Source organism: Mus pahari, chromosome 6, assembly GCF_900095145.1.
Source record: "Mus pahari chromosome 6, PAHARI_EIJ_v1.1, whole genome shotgun sequence".
Lineage (NCBI taxonomy): Eukaryota > Metazoa > Chordata > Mammalia > Rodentia > Muridae > Mus > Mus pahari.
In genome coordinates, this window is record NC_034595.1 from 89,034,691 (window position 1) to 89,050,762 (window position 16,072).

General features: G+C 44.9%; 1 protein-coding gene across 22 annotated transcripts in view; it reads left to right on the forward strand.

The window, feature by feature from the left end:
- Eif4g3 (eukaryotic translation initiation factor 4 gamma 3) overlaps window positions 1-16,072 on the forward strand; it is a 212,377-nt gene that overhangs the window by 87,943 nt on the left and 108,362 nt on the right. For 6 of the 22 annotated variants that reach the window (XM_029540029.1, XM_029540013.1, XM_029540020.1 and 3 more), the window contains 6 exons: window positions 546-641; window positions 1,902-2,015; window positions 5,181-5,213; window positions 14,576-14,596; window positions 15,425-15,604; window positions 15,937-16,051. In XM_029540029.1, the coding sequence (XP_029395889.1) occupies window positions 612-641; window positions 1,902-2,015; window positions 5,181-5,213; window positions 14,576-14,596; window positions 15,425-15,604; window positions 15,937-16,051 (493 nt within the window). In that variant the 5' untranslated portion in view covers window positions 546-611. Of the gene's footprint in view, window positions 1-545; window positions 642-1,901; window positions 2,016-5,180; window positions 5,214-14,575; window positions 14,597-15,424; window positions 15,605-15,936; window positions 16,052-16,072 lie in introns of those variants that run through there. The other 16 variants (XM_029540031.1, XM_021199480.2, XM_029540032.1 and 13 more) reach the window with 10 other exon arrangements.

Here is a 16,072-nt window from a genome sequence, read left to right on the forward strand (position 1 = left end):
AAAAAAAAAAAAAAGGTGAACCTGAATCAGTTTGTTCAGTTTCATCTAATTATTAACTACTTAATATCCATGACCGGGTAACAGCTCTGTTGTTCAATTTGTGGCTAGACTTAATAGAATCTGAATAAGCAAAGGACTTAGGGTGGTGTTCGGTCTTCTGTCTCTTGGGGAACGTGCTGGGGAGAAGGCCATCGTGTTGAAGCATCCATTGCCCAACACCCTCAGGCCACCACTCAATCCCCCTACCCACTCCGTACAACACGCGAACGAGCACGCACGAGCACACACATATGTATGAGGTTGATGAAGTTACCCCGGGTCCTTTGCACTCCTCATCTGACATAACTATATAGATTTGGGTTGCTGATAGCTCTGTCAGCAGGCATACACTACCTTCTCCCTTTAGTTGCTTGAAAGTATGATAAAGTTAAAACTTTAAAACTTGCTACAAACCACAGTGCACTTCTGCAAGCTTAAAGTGTTGGATTTGAGTTGCTGTGTCATGTTTTTTAAAAATATGCTGTTGTTTTGCCATTCTCTGACAGACCCCTTACCCCTCTGGACAGAATGCAGGTCCGGCCACATTGGTCTATCCTCAAGCCCCTCAGACAATGAACTCACAACCTCAGGCCCGGTCTCCGGTAAGTAAGCAGAGGTGGTTCTCGCCTCTGCACAGCTGCTGTGATCTTTCAGTGAATGCTCACTTTGTTCTAGGGAAGATTTAGCATCACCATCACTGCCACCACACTGCCCCTGCTGTGATTGGTTAGCATTTGCATTGCAGCAACTTAGATGCAGTGCTCATGTCCATTTCTTAGGGAGGAGAAGGTAGAGCTGTTCCACACACTTCCTTCCGCACAGTACTTTCAGGTCTTCTTCCTTTAAGTTCTTAGCATTTTACTTGTATTGCTGGGAATTCAGAAAAGTCAATTACGGTGAGTGCTGTGGGAAGAAGGGTTTCTGAATCACGTCACCAGATGGCTCTAACCATTCGACAATATGATCACGTGCATGATGTCCACCCAGGCGTGTTCATCTCTTCTGTGGTAAATGAATTGCCATGCAGATGTGAGTGCAGTCATCCCTTGCTCACCCTCATGTGGATTGCAACAAGTCTAAGACGGGCTCCAGGCCATCCTCCTGTCTCCCAGTACACAGTGGCTTCTGCTCTCCAAGCCTGAGCGTCGTCTCCTTCCCTGCATGTGTAGCTCTGGGCAGGTGTCTCTAACATCTCATCGTACCTCACGTCCCTCCTTGGACTTGAGCTCTGTGGAGTCTTGGAATGCAGGATCTTCTTTTTGCACCCTTACCCTGCTTTTTTGCTTGTAGCACAGGAAGGTCATTGCATTAGCTCCTGCTCATTTGATTTCATGCATGAAGTTTGAATTGTTGAAATGTTCCGGAGACTTGCTTAAAGAGCTAGGAGAGTCTGGCTGCACAGAGTGGCCTGTCTTTCTCACCTCTTCCTGCCTTCCTGCCTTCCTCCCCTTGGTGCCTTCTTCTCCAGCATCCTGTTCTTAGATCCTGGTTCACCGCAGTTGTTGGACGAGCCAGTTTTAGAGTTGGGGGACATTAGACATTGTTGCCTGTTTGCTTGTCTCCTTTTTTGCTGAAACGGTGACCCCCCAATGTCTGGTGCAGGTTTGTTCTGGTGCAGCTTTGGGAGTGTGGGTACTTGGCTTTTAGAGAGGGCTTGAGACCACAGCAGAACCACTTACATAGCCCCTCTCCCCCATCCTAATTGTTAAGTATGGATGTCATGGTAAGCTCTCACTGTAGAGAACTCTGTGGCCCTCTCCCCTGCCCCATTTATATGATGGGGAAAGAGAGAAATTACATGGTTAGAGCTTGGCGCAAAACCTGACTGAAGAGCTGCATCTCTAAACCAGTTTTCTTGACAGCCCAGCAGAACAGTGCCAATACATTGCACAGACAACTGGAAGAGGAGGAAGGTTTTGGAACAGACCCCCGTTTACAGGTCCTTGGCTGGAAGAGGCTGGATAAAATACTGCATTGTAAGCAATATAACAGACTGTACTTTTGCAGGCCGCAGTGCCTCCGGCACACATTATTTCTGACCACATCCACATATTGGCTGATGAACAGAAGTGCATTGATCGCTTCTTCCTTGGAAGTGCAGCCTGGCATGCTAGCTCCTGCCAGGCACTGTGGGAAAACCATTACAAATTGGGTGGGTCATCTATTGGGAATTAGACAGGAATAATTGGGCTTTACCTTATTCCCCTTGTTTGAAGTGTGAAGTGGAATGTCCCATTCAGATTCTAATCTAAAAGATGAATTGGGAGGCTTCTCGCCTACCCTTCCCAGTTCATAATTGATTATCACGGGGACGATTACGTGTAATTATCAGCCATTCCCCCTGTGGTCATAAACTCCTCAGCTACTACTGTCCTGTTTGCAATTGTTTGGCATCTCCTTTGGTAGCAACCATTACCACCCACATTACTAAATCTCACACATAGCACATTCCATTCCATGCCCCAAAGCAAGGGCAAGACTAGCAGCGCCCCAGCTACTCTTGCTTATTGTTCTGGGACTAATAGCTTTTGTTTCGTTTGTGTTGGAGCTGGGAGGGTAGACTTGGGTGTGAAGCTTGGCGGGATTGCATTTTCTGTTTCCATCCCAAGCTGCCATGTCATCATCCTCCATCCTCCAGCTGCTGGGACCTGCACGTAGAGGCGTGGGGCTGTGCGGAGGGGCCTGCAGCTTATTGAGCAGTGGCAAATTAATTCCATTCTGTTTCTGCTGTAACAGGCCATTGGCCATGCATAGGGTAGCCTTTCTGTTCTTCTCCGGGCATCTGCTTTTTCAGTCCTACTGGCTTCAAGTGCCCCTCCTGCCTCCAGTTTCCCTTGTGTCTGTATTTCTAGTTGATCCACACTCTCAGAGTTAGGTTGAGGAGTCAGAGCCCCTTGCTTCTCCCTTGTTTAAAATGCTGACTCGCTTCCCGTTTGCTGCTTTCTCTTGATGGAACTCCTCATACTGAGGTTTATCTTTAAATGGGCTGAGAAAAACAGTGAAGCTATTGCAGTCTAATTTGGAATGGGAACAGTTTGGCTTTTGTAGTAATCTGTAACTGTTCCATTGGCCATACTTTACCAACCGTGCACGGCAGGGGAAGGCCGTGGGTGGGTGGCAGTAACCCTGGATCTGCTCAGCCCTCTAGGCTTCTTTCCTTTGTAGCTACAACAACCGTACCATCTCAAAGTCCTGCCTTTTAAAAGAAGAAGTTTCTATTTTAACACAGGCCAGCAGTGACTACAGTTTGTTCTGTTGCTTACAGCCATCCATAGGGTGAGACTGACTCTAAAAGACAGCCCTACAGCCCTTGGGACCAATGCAGAGCAGGGATCTTCCAGGGCCTTCACACTGGCGTTGTTATGGTTTTCTTCTTACATCTTTGTACACTTTTGTAAGACAGGTCTCTTGACTGGAGCTTTGCGGTTGTCTGAAGTTGGACTCTTTTGTTAGAACTTTGGAAATGGGGCCTTTCTGTAGAGTAGCGCTGAGACGGGTGTTTGAAGTGGCCCTCCCGACAGTTCTCTTCACATGCATCACCACTGATCTCTCCTGCCACCCTCTACCTTCATGGCATCCGGATGGTGTTGCCTAATCTTGAAACTTGATGCCCATAGCGGAAACTTAACTGCTCTGTTCTCAAAAATGAATAACTAAAAATTCAAAACCTTTGTTTCTTTAAAGAGGAGAAATTCTAGAGGACTCCTCACTGCCACCTTCTGTTGTTCTGAAAAGCCAATTTGCCAGATTTGGTGACTTTTCTCACATGCTATGAGCAAGCCCAGATCATTACAGTACTCTTGTAAACACTTGATGACCTTGTAGCCTCTGGGGTAGGCTTTCTTGTCAGAAATGTGTGTTGAGTGGGCTCCCACCCTGGGGCAGCGTGGTCCACGGGACTGCTGGATATTTTCAGTCCAGTGTAGCACAGTAGAGAGAGTTACAAGCTGGATGTTCCTCTTGTCTGTGAGTGAAGCGCTAAGCAGAGAAGAGTGGCTCTCACTCTCACAGTCCAGCTTCCTGTAAAGGTACAGGGACTTCCAAGTCAGAGATTGGCTTAGTCCTTAACTCCTGTAAATAGCAGCTGAGTGGTTTGTGCTCAGAACTGTGTTTGTGATGTTCTCACTGCTAAAGGAGGGATGGGGGTTACCTCTAGGTGCCTTTGTATGCTGTATTTCCTCTGTATTCTGTAGTTAAAATTATTATTAGGGGCCAACTTTTGCTCTGATAAATTATGTAGTTCCAGAGGGTTTTTTGTTTTGTTTTTGTGTTTTGTTTTTAAAGTCTGAGAAACTGTCCTGAGAGGTGGAGTGGAAGTGCATGTCACCTGCTGGAACCAACTGAAGGCTCAGCTTCCCTTCTCTCCTGCCCTGGGAGGGGCTGAGGGGCATGGGCAAGCCCTCCCTCAGCGGAGCTGCCAGGGTTTGCTCCTAGTTGCAAATAGAGTTAAAAAATTGTACTTCTTTCCCATTACCTTCCATCTTAAAAGGATGCTATTTTGACTAATCATGTTGGAGACCACTGTTCTTTCCTGGCTCTTTGCTTTAACACGCCTAGTATGCAGCTTTATTAGTTAACTGCATTTACACACACACACACACACACACACACACATCCCAAACTTGTGAGTAAGACACCCATCTAATTTACAGAAAACTCGAATATGTTTTTGATGGGCATTCCCTGTGGATACAAGTCTCTGCCATGCTTTTGTAGTGTAACCCACTTCTGGTGTATTCCAGGCGCACACTTTCATACAGCATATTTGATTTCCATGTTCGTTTTAATTCAGCCAACCACCTAGTGTTTCAGATTCCCTTTACAGTGGGGTTTTTTTCTTTTTTTTTTTTTAAAGGCTTTATTTATTCATGCTGTTCTCATGAGAGAGCACCCAGGTGCTAATAGCTCAACAGCTTTTTCCCAGCTTCTGAATGCCAGGGTGCCTGGTCGGTGGTGTCAGCTGTTGGGTCTTGGTGCCTGTCTGTCACTGTCCTGTAGCAAAGCCTTTACTGTTCTGTGTTTTTATTTTTTTCTTGTGTGGGTTGTTCCCCTTTAGTTTGTTGTATACTGTAACGTTGGTTTCTGTTGCGTTTCTGACTCTTTGTGCCCTTCCCTTTGTGTCTGTTCCCTTCTCCTCTCAGTTTGCAGCGGGGCCTCGACCTGCCCATCATCAGGTACTGTACTCTTGTCCCTCACGGTCACCCTGACTAACATAACATATGGGGCTTAGTAGCTGCTGACCCTTAGAATGCTGCCCCGCTTTGTGACCACCCAGTGACTTCCCAGACTGCCTCTGTCTGGCGGGGCTTGGCTTGGCTTTACTTTTCGCTTGTATCACTGTATTCTGTTTTTAACAAGCCCATTTGCCAGAGCAAACTTAAAACATTTTTCCTTTCCTTGAAATGATACTTTGAATTTAAATAATTTTGAAATGTTAGGTATATTAAGTCTTCGTGAATTATATTAATAATGTGATGGAGCAGGCACCATTCTAAGGGTTGTTGCTAACATTCTCCTGTAACGGATCCTGATACATAGGATAGCATTCGTCTTTCTAAAGAATACTAACTTAGACCTCATAACAAATTGGTTAACAATGAGGTGCATTCATTTGCTATATAGAACTCTTCATATACCTTACTTAATCTGAATGTGTTAACTTATTATTCTGTAAGGCGTTACAGGAAATAATGTTTAAAAAGTCAGACACAAGTTGTGCATTTGCACATTTATACTAAAGGTGACCTGATGTGGGAAACAAGACTCTGCTTGCTGCCTTGTCCCAGTCTAACACTTCACGGCATGTCTGAGACATTTTCTCTGTGGTGGAGTAGGAAGAGCAGAGGTTAATATTAGGGTTTGTATTTACCAGGTCTACTGCATGCGGCCGGCTGCATGAGCAGCTCTCTTTCTAAGCCTGTTCCCTGCTGTGTAAACAGATGCAGCAGGAATGTGCAGATACACAGCATCCGACACAGTGTGGGCAGTCACTCGGTGCTCTTAATGATGCTTCTGATCAACATAGTGCTGTAGAGAGACATGAGGCGGACCGTCCCTTCCTGCATTTGCCCGGGATGCTCTGTCAAGGATTTCTATTACACATTAAGTGCCTGTTGCCTCACTTGAAGTCTTCCATTATAATGAGTGATTTGATACAAAGCTCCATTTCTTTTTTTTTTTTTTTTTTTTTTTTTTCAGGGGGTATAGCTCAGGGGTAGAGCATTTGACTGCAAAGCTCCATTTCTTAAGATGTATTCTTAACAATTTGGAGGAGACAGAGCCACCAAATTCTGAGCTATTTTAAGCATTGGTATGGCATGAATGTTATTCTTTGGTTTTTTTGTTTTGTTTTGTTTTGTTTTGTTTTCTTTCTTGGGATGGGTGGCGGGGTTATTCAATTATTTCACTTTGCTGATAGACTACTACAAAGATTTTGGAATGTTGGCACTAGGCAGATGTAAGCTTCATTCCCCCTTATTAACTGAGGGTTCTGGGTAAGTTACTCACTGGGCTCAGCTTCACTTTTTTCATCTCTAAATTGTGATTGATAATGGTGCCTCAAAAAAGGAAGAATATGAAGAATAAGAAGATAATGGACAGGAAGCGGTTAGCAGGATGTAGCTGAACATGTGCGTGCTACTACTTACAAATATAATTCCTTTAAGATTCATATAATTAATAGAACTGATTTTAGATTCATTTAAATATATATGTTTTACCTACATATATGGCTATACTGCATGAGCATTGGATCCCCTCTGGAACGGGATGACTGATGGCTCTGAGCCACCATGTGGACACTGGGAATCAATCCTGAGTCCTCTGATTAACCACTGAGCCATCTGCCCATCTCCAGAATTTATACAAGTTTTAAGAATTTATTCAACTCTGCAGAGACAAAGCTCTTATTTTATCAAGGTGACACCAAATTCTGCCAAGAGAGAAACAAGGACATCTGATCCAGGAGCAGAACCAGCAAGGGTGGTCTGTGGGTTAGCTAGAGAAGGAGGCACCTCCTGACTCCTGTAAGTCTCTGCCCTCACCTTTGTCTGCCCTCCCCCCTCCCTCCCTCCCTCTCCCCTCCCTCCCTCTCTCCCTCCCTTCTTTCTAAAGATTTATTTTATTTATATGAGTACACTATAGCTATGTTCAGACACACCAGAAGAGGGCATCAGACCCCATTACAGATGGTTGTGAGCCACCATGTGGTTGCTGGGAATTGAACTCAGGCCCTCTGGAAGAGCAGTCTTTGCTCTTAACCCCTGAGCCATCTCTCCAGTCCTGACCTTTGTGTTTCTTAAGCATTGGCTTTTCTTAGGGAAGCCTGCCAGTAGCAGTGATTAGGATTTCTTTTGGCTGCTCTTCTCGTCTTGTGGTAGAAGGTACAGATTACACATGGAAGGGTGTATCTGAGACCGAAGCACTGTTACCATCTTGGCCTCACTCACTAGAGTGACAGACCATTTAAGGTGCTTTACTCTAAAGAGGTTTCTGCTCTCCCATGAGTGGATCAGAAACGGAAAGGCTTTGTGTTTGTGCTAGCTGGGATGGGCTGCAGTGGCCTTGAGGTTTGAATACTGCATTAAGCACTCTAAAGGCTTGCTCTGAGCAGTCCTTCTCTAAGCTTTCTCTTAGGTATGTGATTTACTTTCCAAAAGTTCTGGGATGTAAGATTGGTTTGAGTGGCCGTGCCCCTTATATAAAATACATCTCAGGGAAGTAGTTGGCCTTTCTTCCTCTTCTAATAATGCTTATCTTACAATACAGCCTTTTTTGATTGTTTTCTGTTCTCAAAGAATAAGCTAAAAATATATTTACAAGCCAAGTAATCCATTAAAGCATTCTACTGCTAAATAGAGAGGTGTAAGTGTGGGTTGCATTCCTTAGCACAAAAGGTCTTTGCTTGCTTTGGTAGGATGTGGTATGCAGCTTACAGCAGCTGAGGGGGTTTGCTCTTTAAGTTATCACTTGTGAATGTGTGTGCTACAGTGCACATATGAGTCCCGAGGCACTTTTATACGGAGTCTGTTTCTCCTTCCACAGAGGTGGCTCAAACTACCTATATTTGAGGATCAAATTTGTGGCCTTAGGCTCATCCTTACCACAAGCACTACACCTCCTGAGCCAGCTCCCTAGCCCAGAACTATTTGAACAACAACAACAAAACTACTCCTCCTCCTCCTCCTCCTCCTTCTTCTCCTATTTTTTTAAAATTTATTATATATATATGAGTACATTGTAGCTGTACAGATGGTTGTAAGTCTTCATGTGGTTGTTGGGAATTGAAATCAGGACCTCTGCTCGCTCTGGTCGGCCCCGCTCGCTCTGGCCCAAAGATTTATTATTATATATAAGTACCCTGTAGTTGTCTTCAGACACACCAGACGAGGGCGTCAGATCTCATTACAGATGGTTGTGAGCCACCATGTAGTTGCTGAGAATTGAACTCAGGACCTTCGGAAGAGCAGTCAGTGCTCTTACCCACTGAGCCATCTCTTCAGCCCTGACTTGAACTTCTTGATCCTTCCCGGTGCTGAGACCATAGGCAGGTTCCTCACACCTGGACTGTATGATGCTAGGAGAGCACCAGCTAAGCTCTGTCTAAAGTCTCAGGGAAAATGCTTTCTCGAGGTTGTTTTTGAAGAGAAGTTCCTGGCATGTCACGTAGGAACCTAGGACGTGACCTTTGAATACAGAAGATTTAGGCGGCTGTTCCTAGTTAAATGCCATTCAATTAGAGGCTTTTTCATTATGCCTCATAGAGTCCAGTGGATAAGGAGTAGTGATGAAATAGAGGTAGAAGATTTGTAGAGTCAAGGCCTACCTGATGACACTGTGAACAGCGAGTAGGAGAGTCCCCTGGCTCCCACAGCAGCCCCAGCAGTTTCTGTGGAAATATGGAGGATGGAAGCAGGCGGTGCCCACACCAGGGTTAGGGTAGTTAAGTCAGCTGGAAGGAAGGCTGTGCTGTCTGGCCTGGGCAGGAAGTCTGTTTGACCGTAGAGAACATGTGTGAGGTGATGAGTTGTCGAAAACCAACATGGAAGTTGGAGTGTTTTTAGCTCTCTTGGGCCCCTGCCAGCCAGTCAGTCCCATCCTGCCTGTTTCTAGACACGCCCATGGAGATGGTCCTGTTCCCGCTTTGAGACTACTGAGTCTGGGCCCCTTTGTCCTGCCGAATCAGGTAGAGACATAGCTTTGAAGAGCTCATTGTACAGAACAGCTTCCTGGTGAAGCTCTTTAGGGACAAAGTGCATACATATACATTTAAAACAGAAGCGTATGGCCATCTTTGTCTGTGGGTCTTGGAGGCCGCTGGGCTTCAGGCTGAAATTGAAGACACATTTGCTCATCACTGCTGCCGTTTGCTTTGACCAGTTAGGACTTAGAAGTAGCTTTAATGCTGAGCGAGCATAGTGGTGTTTGTCTTGGATGTCAGCACTTGGGAGGCACGTGCAGGTGGATGGATCTCTGTGAGTTTGAGGATAGCCTGGTCCACATAATCCCAGGATAGCCAGGGATACAGAGTGAATCCCTGTCTCAACCCCTACTTCCAAATCGTCCTCATGTTTAGGGTGCCAAGGCAAGTGCATCCCAAGCTGCAGGCCAGCCTGTGCACACAGTGAGACCGTATACTCAGAATGGCCCATAGCCAGCCACCCAAAGATTCTGAGACTGACAGCTAGATTTCTTATCTCTCATCAGTGGCTACGTTCTTGTCATCTGTATCCTGTTATGTTTTGTAAAGAGATGTACATTAGAGAATATTCCCTGTGATTGTGTGACAAGTATGATCGTGGGTTAGTAAGTGTTTCCGCAGACATGGACAGGCAACAAGTGAGTTGTCATTTTGGGGACTATTTGAAGGGATCCTTGTGAAAAGAAAACACTGCTCTATGTAGTTAGAAACTACTTTTTTTCCTGTGTGAAATGGAGTTATATAAATTGTAGCAGATTCTAAGACTTTAAATACTGAATATTTTATTTGTTCTCAATGGAGCCAAGAACACGCTATTGAATCAGCTTCTTAGATTTGGTTTTGTTTACAAGATGCTTAACTGTATTTGGCACACTGAGGTAGCTTTACAGCCCTGTCAGGGGACCCCCGCTCAATTGAGGTGTCCAGCAGCTGCATGCATGTTGTTGGGTCTTGGCACAGGTAGGCTGCTTTTTTGTCTATTTTCCTAGCCTGTCATTTTGTAACTGCAGAACTTTTAGCATCAACACTTTTCTTCCAAGAGAGGAGATATATGCTGGGTCACTGCAGAAAGCTGTTAGTTTTCCATCCTTCTTACTTGAAAATCCCAGGGTGGCTAGAAGCTGAGGGAGTAGGATGTCCTCAGTGAGAGAGTGCTAGGTGCGCAGTAACCCTGCCTGAGGCAGAGCTTCCTACTGAATTATCGAAATTGCTGTCATTGCCATTTACAGTTCCCTATGGTGCCATCCTTATCTTGATTTGGGGGTTCACGGTGAGATCAAGTGTTAGCTTTTTATAGTTCGCTTTTTTTTTTTTTCCTGTTAAAGACACGGTCTCATTGTATAGCCTTCCGTGGTTTACAATTCACCGTCTAGACAAATTGGACTCAAACTTGCAGATATTCACCTATTTCTACATTCTGAGTGTTGGAAGTAAAGGCCCGCCCCATGTGTACCCTGATTAAGAGTGAAAACCAGGAAGTTGGAACCTTCCCGTGTTCACAGAGAAGCTTCTGCAGCTGGTCACGTGCTCTTTGATTGTGTGGATTGACAACTGCTGAGTGACAAGCCGTGTTCCCAACGGTTGGCTCTTAGTGTGAGCTGGGGACGGCACTGGGGAGGGTTTCTGAAATGTGTGTGTTCCTGTTGGCTTATTTTGCCAGAAGATAAATCTAAGCCAGTTGGCTTGTGATTTTTTTTTTTTCTTTCAATTCACAGGCTTGAAGGTTTTTCTACTAAAAAGTGTACTTTTAAGATAAAGGCTTTAAACCTGCCTCTGAGGCCACAGCTAGGGTATAACAGAAATGACTAGGAGAAATGACTAGGACAGTAGAACAGGTATGGGAGATAGGTCCCTGGGGCAGTGGGGAGGGAGGGAGAGGCAGGCCCCACCTTCCCAGCATCTTCTGGTTAGCCTCACTACCAACTGTCCTGAGCGTTTGCTTTCTTACCTATAAAATGGGTTAGATATGCTTGTAAATGACATGACCTACAAGTTTGTGAATAGCATCGTAGATTTTCTCTGTGGGTGTTTGAGGTTTAAAGTATTTGACATATAATAAAGGTCTCTGGTACCTCCTCCCTCCTGTGTGTGCGTGCGTGCACGTGTACATGAGCATACACATGATTAAGCCATAGGTGTACAGTGGCTAGGAGAGTGTATCAGCTCCTTCCTGGGGCTGGAGGGATTCCCTGGAAGATCAGTAAGTGCTCCTGACTTGAATCATCTCTCCAGTCCCTTCCCAAGCTATTTTAAACCTAAGAATGGAGTGTTCTTAGAGGATGTTCCTCCTGACAGAATCCTTGGGGTCCATCCTCTTCTCCCTGAGGCAGCCCTTGGTGGCAGCACTGTTAACAGGACTTTCTTTGGTGAGGGGTGTTTCTGCTGCACACCTTTCTCTACTGTAGCTCCTGACTGCATCTGCTATTGATCACTCAAAATGCAATGGCAATCAGTTGTATTAGTGGGAGTTTGATTACTGTGAAGAGATGCCATGCCTGGGCAGCTCCTATAAAGAAAAATACTTAATTGGGGCTGGCTTACAGGTTCAGAGGTTTATCCATTAACATCATGGCAGCATGCAGGCAGACATGGTGCTGGAGAAGGAGCTGAGAGTTCTACATCTTGATCTGCAGGTATCATCAGGAGAAACTGTGTGCCACACTGTGTGTAGCTTGAGCATAGGAAACCTTAAAGCCCACTCCCACAGTGACACAAGAGACTCCAAAAAGGCTGTCCACTCCCTATGAACCTAGTATTCATAAACAAGTCTGGGGGTGGGGGTGGGGGTGTTCCTGTTTAAACCACCACAGCAATTTTCAGATAACTTTGTGAATTGTCAGTTACACAGAAGGGTTAGATCTAACTGTGGATGTTAGGGATAGACGGTGAATGAGGGGAGAGATGATGCAGACTGAGTACTTTGGAGCCAGTAAAAAATCCTTCGGTGTTTGACTCTCACTTCAGTACAGACAGTTTCTGGGTGTTTCACTACCCAAGTTTCTTATATTTGTCCTAATAAGTGGTAACTTACTGCCATGCCCACTCACCTGAAAAATAGCCTGTATTTCTTGCATCACTATTAAATAGAATCTTGAACAGTTAGGAAAGGCTGTTAACAAACCAACCAACCAACCTCAGCTTCTGCCTTGTGTTTCCTGCTGGCACAGCTTTTCTAGTCCTATACGGATATGGATGTGTTGTATGTGTGCATGCGTTCATGTGTATGCATGATTGTTATGTATGTATGTGTATGTGATTGTGTTATGTGTGTGTATGTGTGTGTGTGTCTGTCTGCCTAGACAAGAGGACAGATAGGCTCCAGATAGCCTTCCTCTGTAATGAGCAGTTTGAGTAGGTCTTTCAGATGGCGTGGCAAGCATGTTCATGCATGTCAACAAGTGCATAGATAGTTGGTCTTGAGGATAGAAGATAACTTCTTGACTAGGAGACAGAAATTTTGTGAAGGAATCAATGCCTCCTTTCTCTTAGTAGGGTGTGCTGGATAAAGGCTCCACTAAGTCCCCTCTGACTTTGAAATGAATAGATTTCTTGTGGTTGATATCTTTCTATCTCATGAGACGTACTGTACACAAGAGCCAACCGTCCAGACCTAGAGCCTAAACCCAGCAGATGAGCAGCCCCCAGCCCTCTAGCCAACTCTGATCCTCTGTGGGGATCTGTGGTAGCAGCAGCAGCAGCAGCACATGCCTTAGAGACGAGCTGCGAGCGTGAATTAGTGTTACATAGACGCTTTGGGCCAAGTCTGGTAGCTCCTTAATGCTGGAAAGAGCTCATCTGTTGTTACTTAATTTATCCATGTCAATGGATTTTACACAGTTCCAATGTTGAAATAATAAAAATGTCTCCTATCAGTGTAGCTACACATTTGTGCTGTGTCGGCTTGGCTTGGCTCATATCAGGAGTTTCATTAGAAACATTTGGGTTCGACATGACTGAGGAAATACACTATTCAGAAACCCGATTGAATAAGGTAATCAGTTTTATTGTGCAGGCTTTTTAAGGATCCCATCAGAGTAGTTGAGATACTGGTCAGGAAAGCGCTAGTGTATAGGATGTAGGAGAACTTGACCTGTGTGTTTTCAGTATACTTGTATGTGAGCTAAGCAGTTTCTGGTCTTGTCTTCTCTCCTTTGCTACCCCACAACACGACTCTGTATGGGAGTGGGATAATGTCAGATGAAGAGCTAGCAAAGGAGATAGCCCGTCTGCAGGTTTGTTGCTCTTCTTGTGTTGACTTTGTCTAGAGTTGATGGAAAGTGATCTACCTCAAGGCACAAATCTCTCCATGCTTCCACATCCTACAGTATTCATAGTTAGTGGGGGACAGTGACCCCTTCTTAAAGCAAGCGAGATTTCCGTACTTCCTGATGCATTGTCAGTGGAATAGAAATGCTGACGTTTATTCTAAAACTGTGTTTACAACGCAGACTTACATAAGTGGGAATGTGTCTGTTGGCCATGGAATGGAGTGTCACCATTTCAGCCTTCCTGATTGCAGCCGATACAAATGGTGTCTGTCCCCATAGCTGTCAGTAGAGATAGACAACCAGAGGACTTTTGTTAGAATCTAAACACTCATCTCCCCACTCTTAATTCCTCAGATAGCAGTTTTGCCTCTTGTCTTTTACATCTCCGTCAGCTCCTCCTTTAGACCCTCTGGGTCCCTCACTCGTCTGTTCTCCTGATTCCCTGTGCTCTGATCTCTTCAGGGCTTTCCTTGTACAGAGGTTGAAAGGGAGTGAGAGCTGGGCCCCCATCACAGTTCTCCCACGTTAGCGCAAGATGAACAGTTCTGTAGACCTGGAATGCCTGTTAACAAAAGGATGGCATATGACTCGAGAGAGCCTGAAGTCAAGAGCACGGCTCGAGTCCAGAGTCGGGAGGCATTTCAGGACCTTTCAGTGCTGGGCCACGTTTTTCAGTTTGATATTGTAGCTCTGTGATTTAGAGCTGTATTTTTTTTTTTTAATACCATATTTAAGTTAAGACTAGACTGTTGTAAGATAGTCCCAAGTGTACTTCTATTACCAAGCACTTTTAAAAAGGTGTTACAGAAACTGCTAGGACGATTTTTGTCACTGGAGTTTTGTTAAAAAGAAATTTCAACTGTGTAAGTAGAACTTTGATTCCATGTGTGCTTGCGTCCTAAGTGGAGGGTTGTCATGCTGGTGGTGTAGTTTTGATTCTTCTCCTGAAGCACTGAGCAGAAAGCTGGTTTTGTTGAGCTGCATGCCATATCTCGCCCTTCCTACTGATCTGTAAGCTTTTCCGTTGGCTTTCTTTCTGTTCCCTGCTGCTTCTGCTTCATAATTGAAGGGAGGATTCCGACCCATCCAGGTAACACACTACTGGTTCTGCATGGCCTCTTTACTGCTCTGTCTTCCGTTAATTTACAGTGCGATTGTAGTGAGAGATGCAGTCATCCTGGACACTGAGGCTAGGGTTGAGTTTTAAGCATGTAGCGAGAATTGTGCATTAGCCCAGTACGGCTGCTGGGGGTGGGTGGGCAGGGGGCGGGCGTGCGCCGGGGGCTAAGTTTTGCTCATTTTGGGCTATTTTGAAGCTCACTTCGATTCCCCACTTTTTTTTGCAGAGTATTTTAGAAAGCAGAATTGGGATGGGCTTCAGAGTGTGGGTGTGTCACTGACACTCTAAAGACAGGCTTCTTTCTGTATGTGACAATCTTATACATGATTTTAATTTGGTTTGCCAGACTTGGATGAAAATGCTTATGCCCACGTAGATTCTTGTTCTCCTAAGTATTTTACAAATGGCTGGTAATATTGTTTTAGGTTGACTACTACTAAGTTTTAATCATTTGATCTTGAGCACTCTACTCAGAAGTCATTGCTTTTTATAATGTAGAGTGGGTAGAGAAATGCCAATTACTTTGTTGTATTTGTTATAGATATTAAAATTAACAGTTATGGTGCATGGCTTAAACTTTTAGATAGTGGAGGCCTGAGCATGGAGACTGCCTTGTTTTTAATGTATTAACATTAACATTGATCAGAACATGACTTAGTGTAGAATATATTTTGTGAACTTAGTTATTATATCTCCAAGTAGATAAGTTTAATAGTGGGGGAAAGGGAGAAAACTTAAGGTATTAGAGCCCTTTATTACCCTTTGTGAAAAAACACATGTTTTCTCTCCCTATCCCAGTTTTTCCAGAGGCCTCAAATCCAGCCTCCCCGAGCTGCCATCCCAAACAGCAGTCCTTCCATCCGTCCTGGTGCGCAGACGCCCACCGCCGTGTATCAGGCCAATCAGCACATCATGATGGTTAACCATCTGCCTATGCCATACCCAGTGCCCCCAGGGCCTCAGTACTGTATACCACAGGTAAAGGGACAGCCTGGGTCCAGTGGGGTGCGGGTAGGGTGGGGCAGTGATCGATGGCCTGGATTTCAGTCATGTGTGAATTTTTTTAATGATTATACGTCTATCCATTTTTTTTTATTTTTTTTTTTGGTCAACTTTAATAAAACTATATAGAGATTCTTATCGAAATACACAAGTTGCTGGAGACCTCTTCCCTGTCACTGCCTTTCCCGAAAACAAGCACTGGCATGTGTTTAATAACCAGGCCTTCATGTCCTGTAGACTGTCTCTGCATGTGGTGCTTTAGTTTCTGGAAGCTTCCCTGTGTCATCTACACATGTGCTCTTTTCTAGTACCGCCACAGCGGCCCTCCGTATGTGGGGCCCCCACAGCAGTATCCTGTTCAGCCGCCCGGGCCGGGGCCTTTTTATCCTGGACCAGGACCTGGGGACTTCGCTAATGCTTATGGTGAGTAAGGAATCGTCTAGC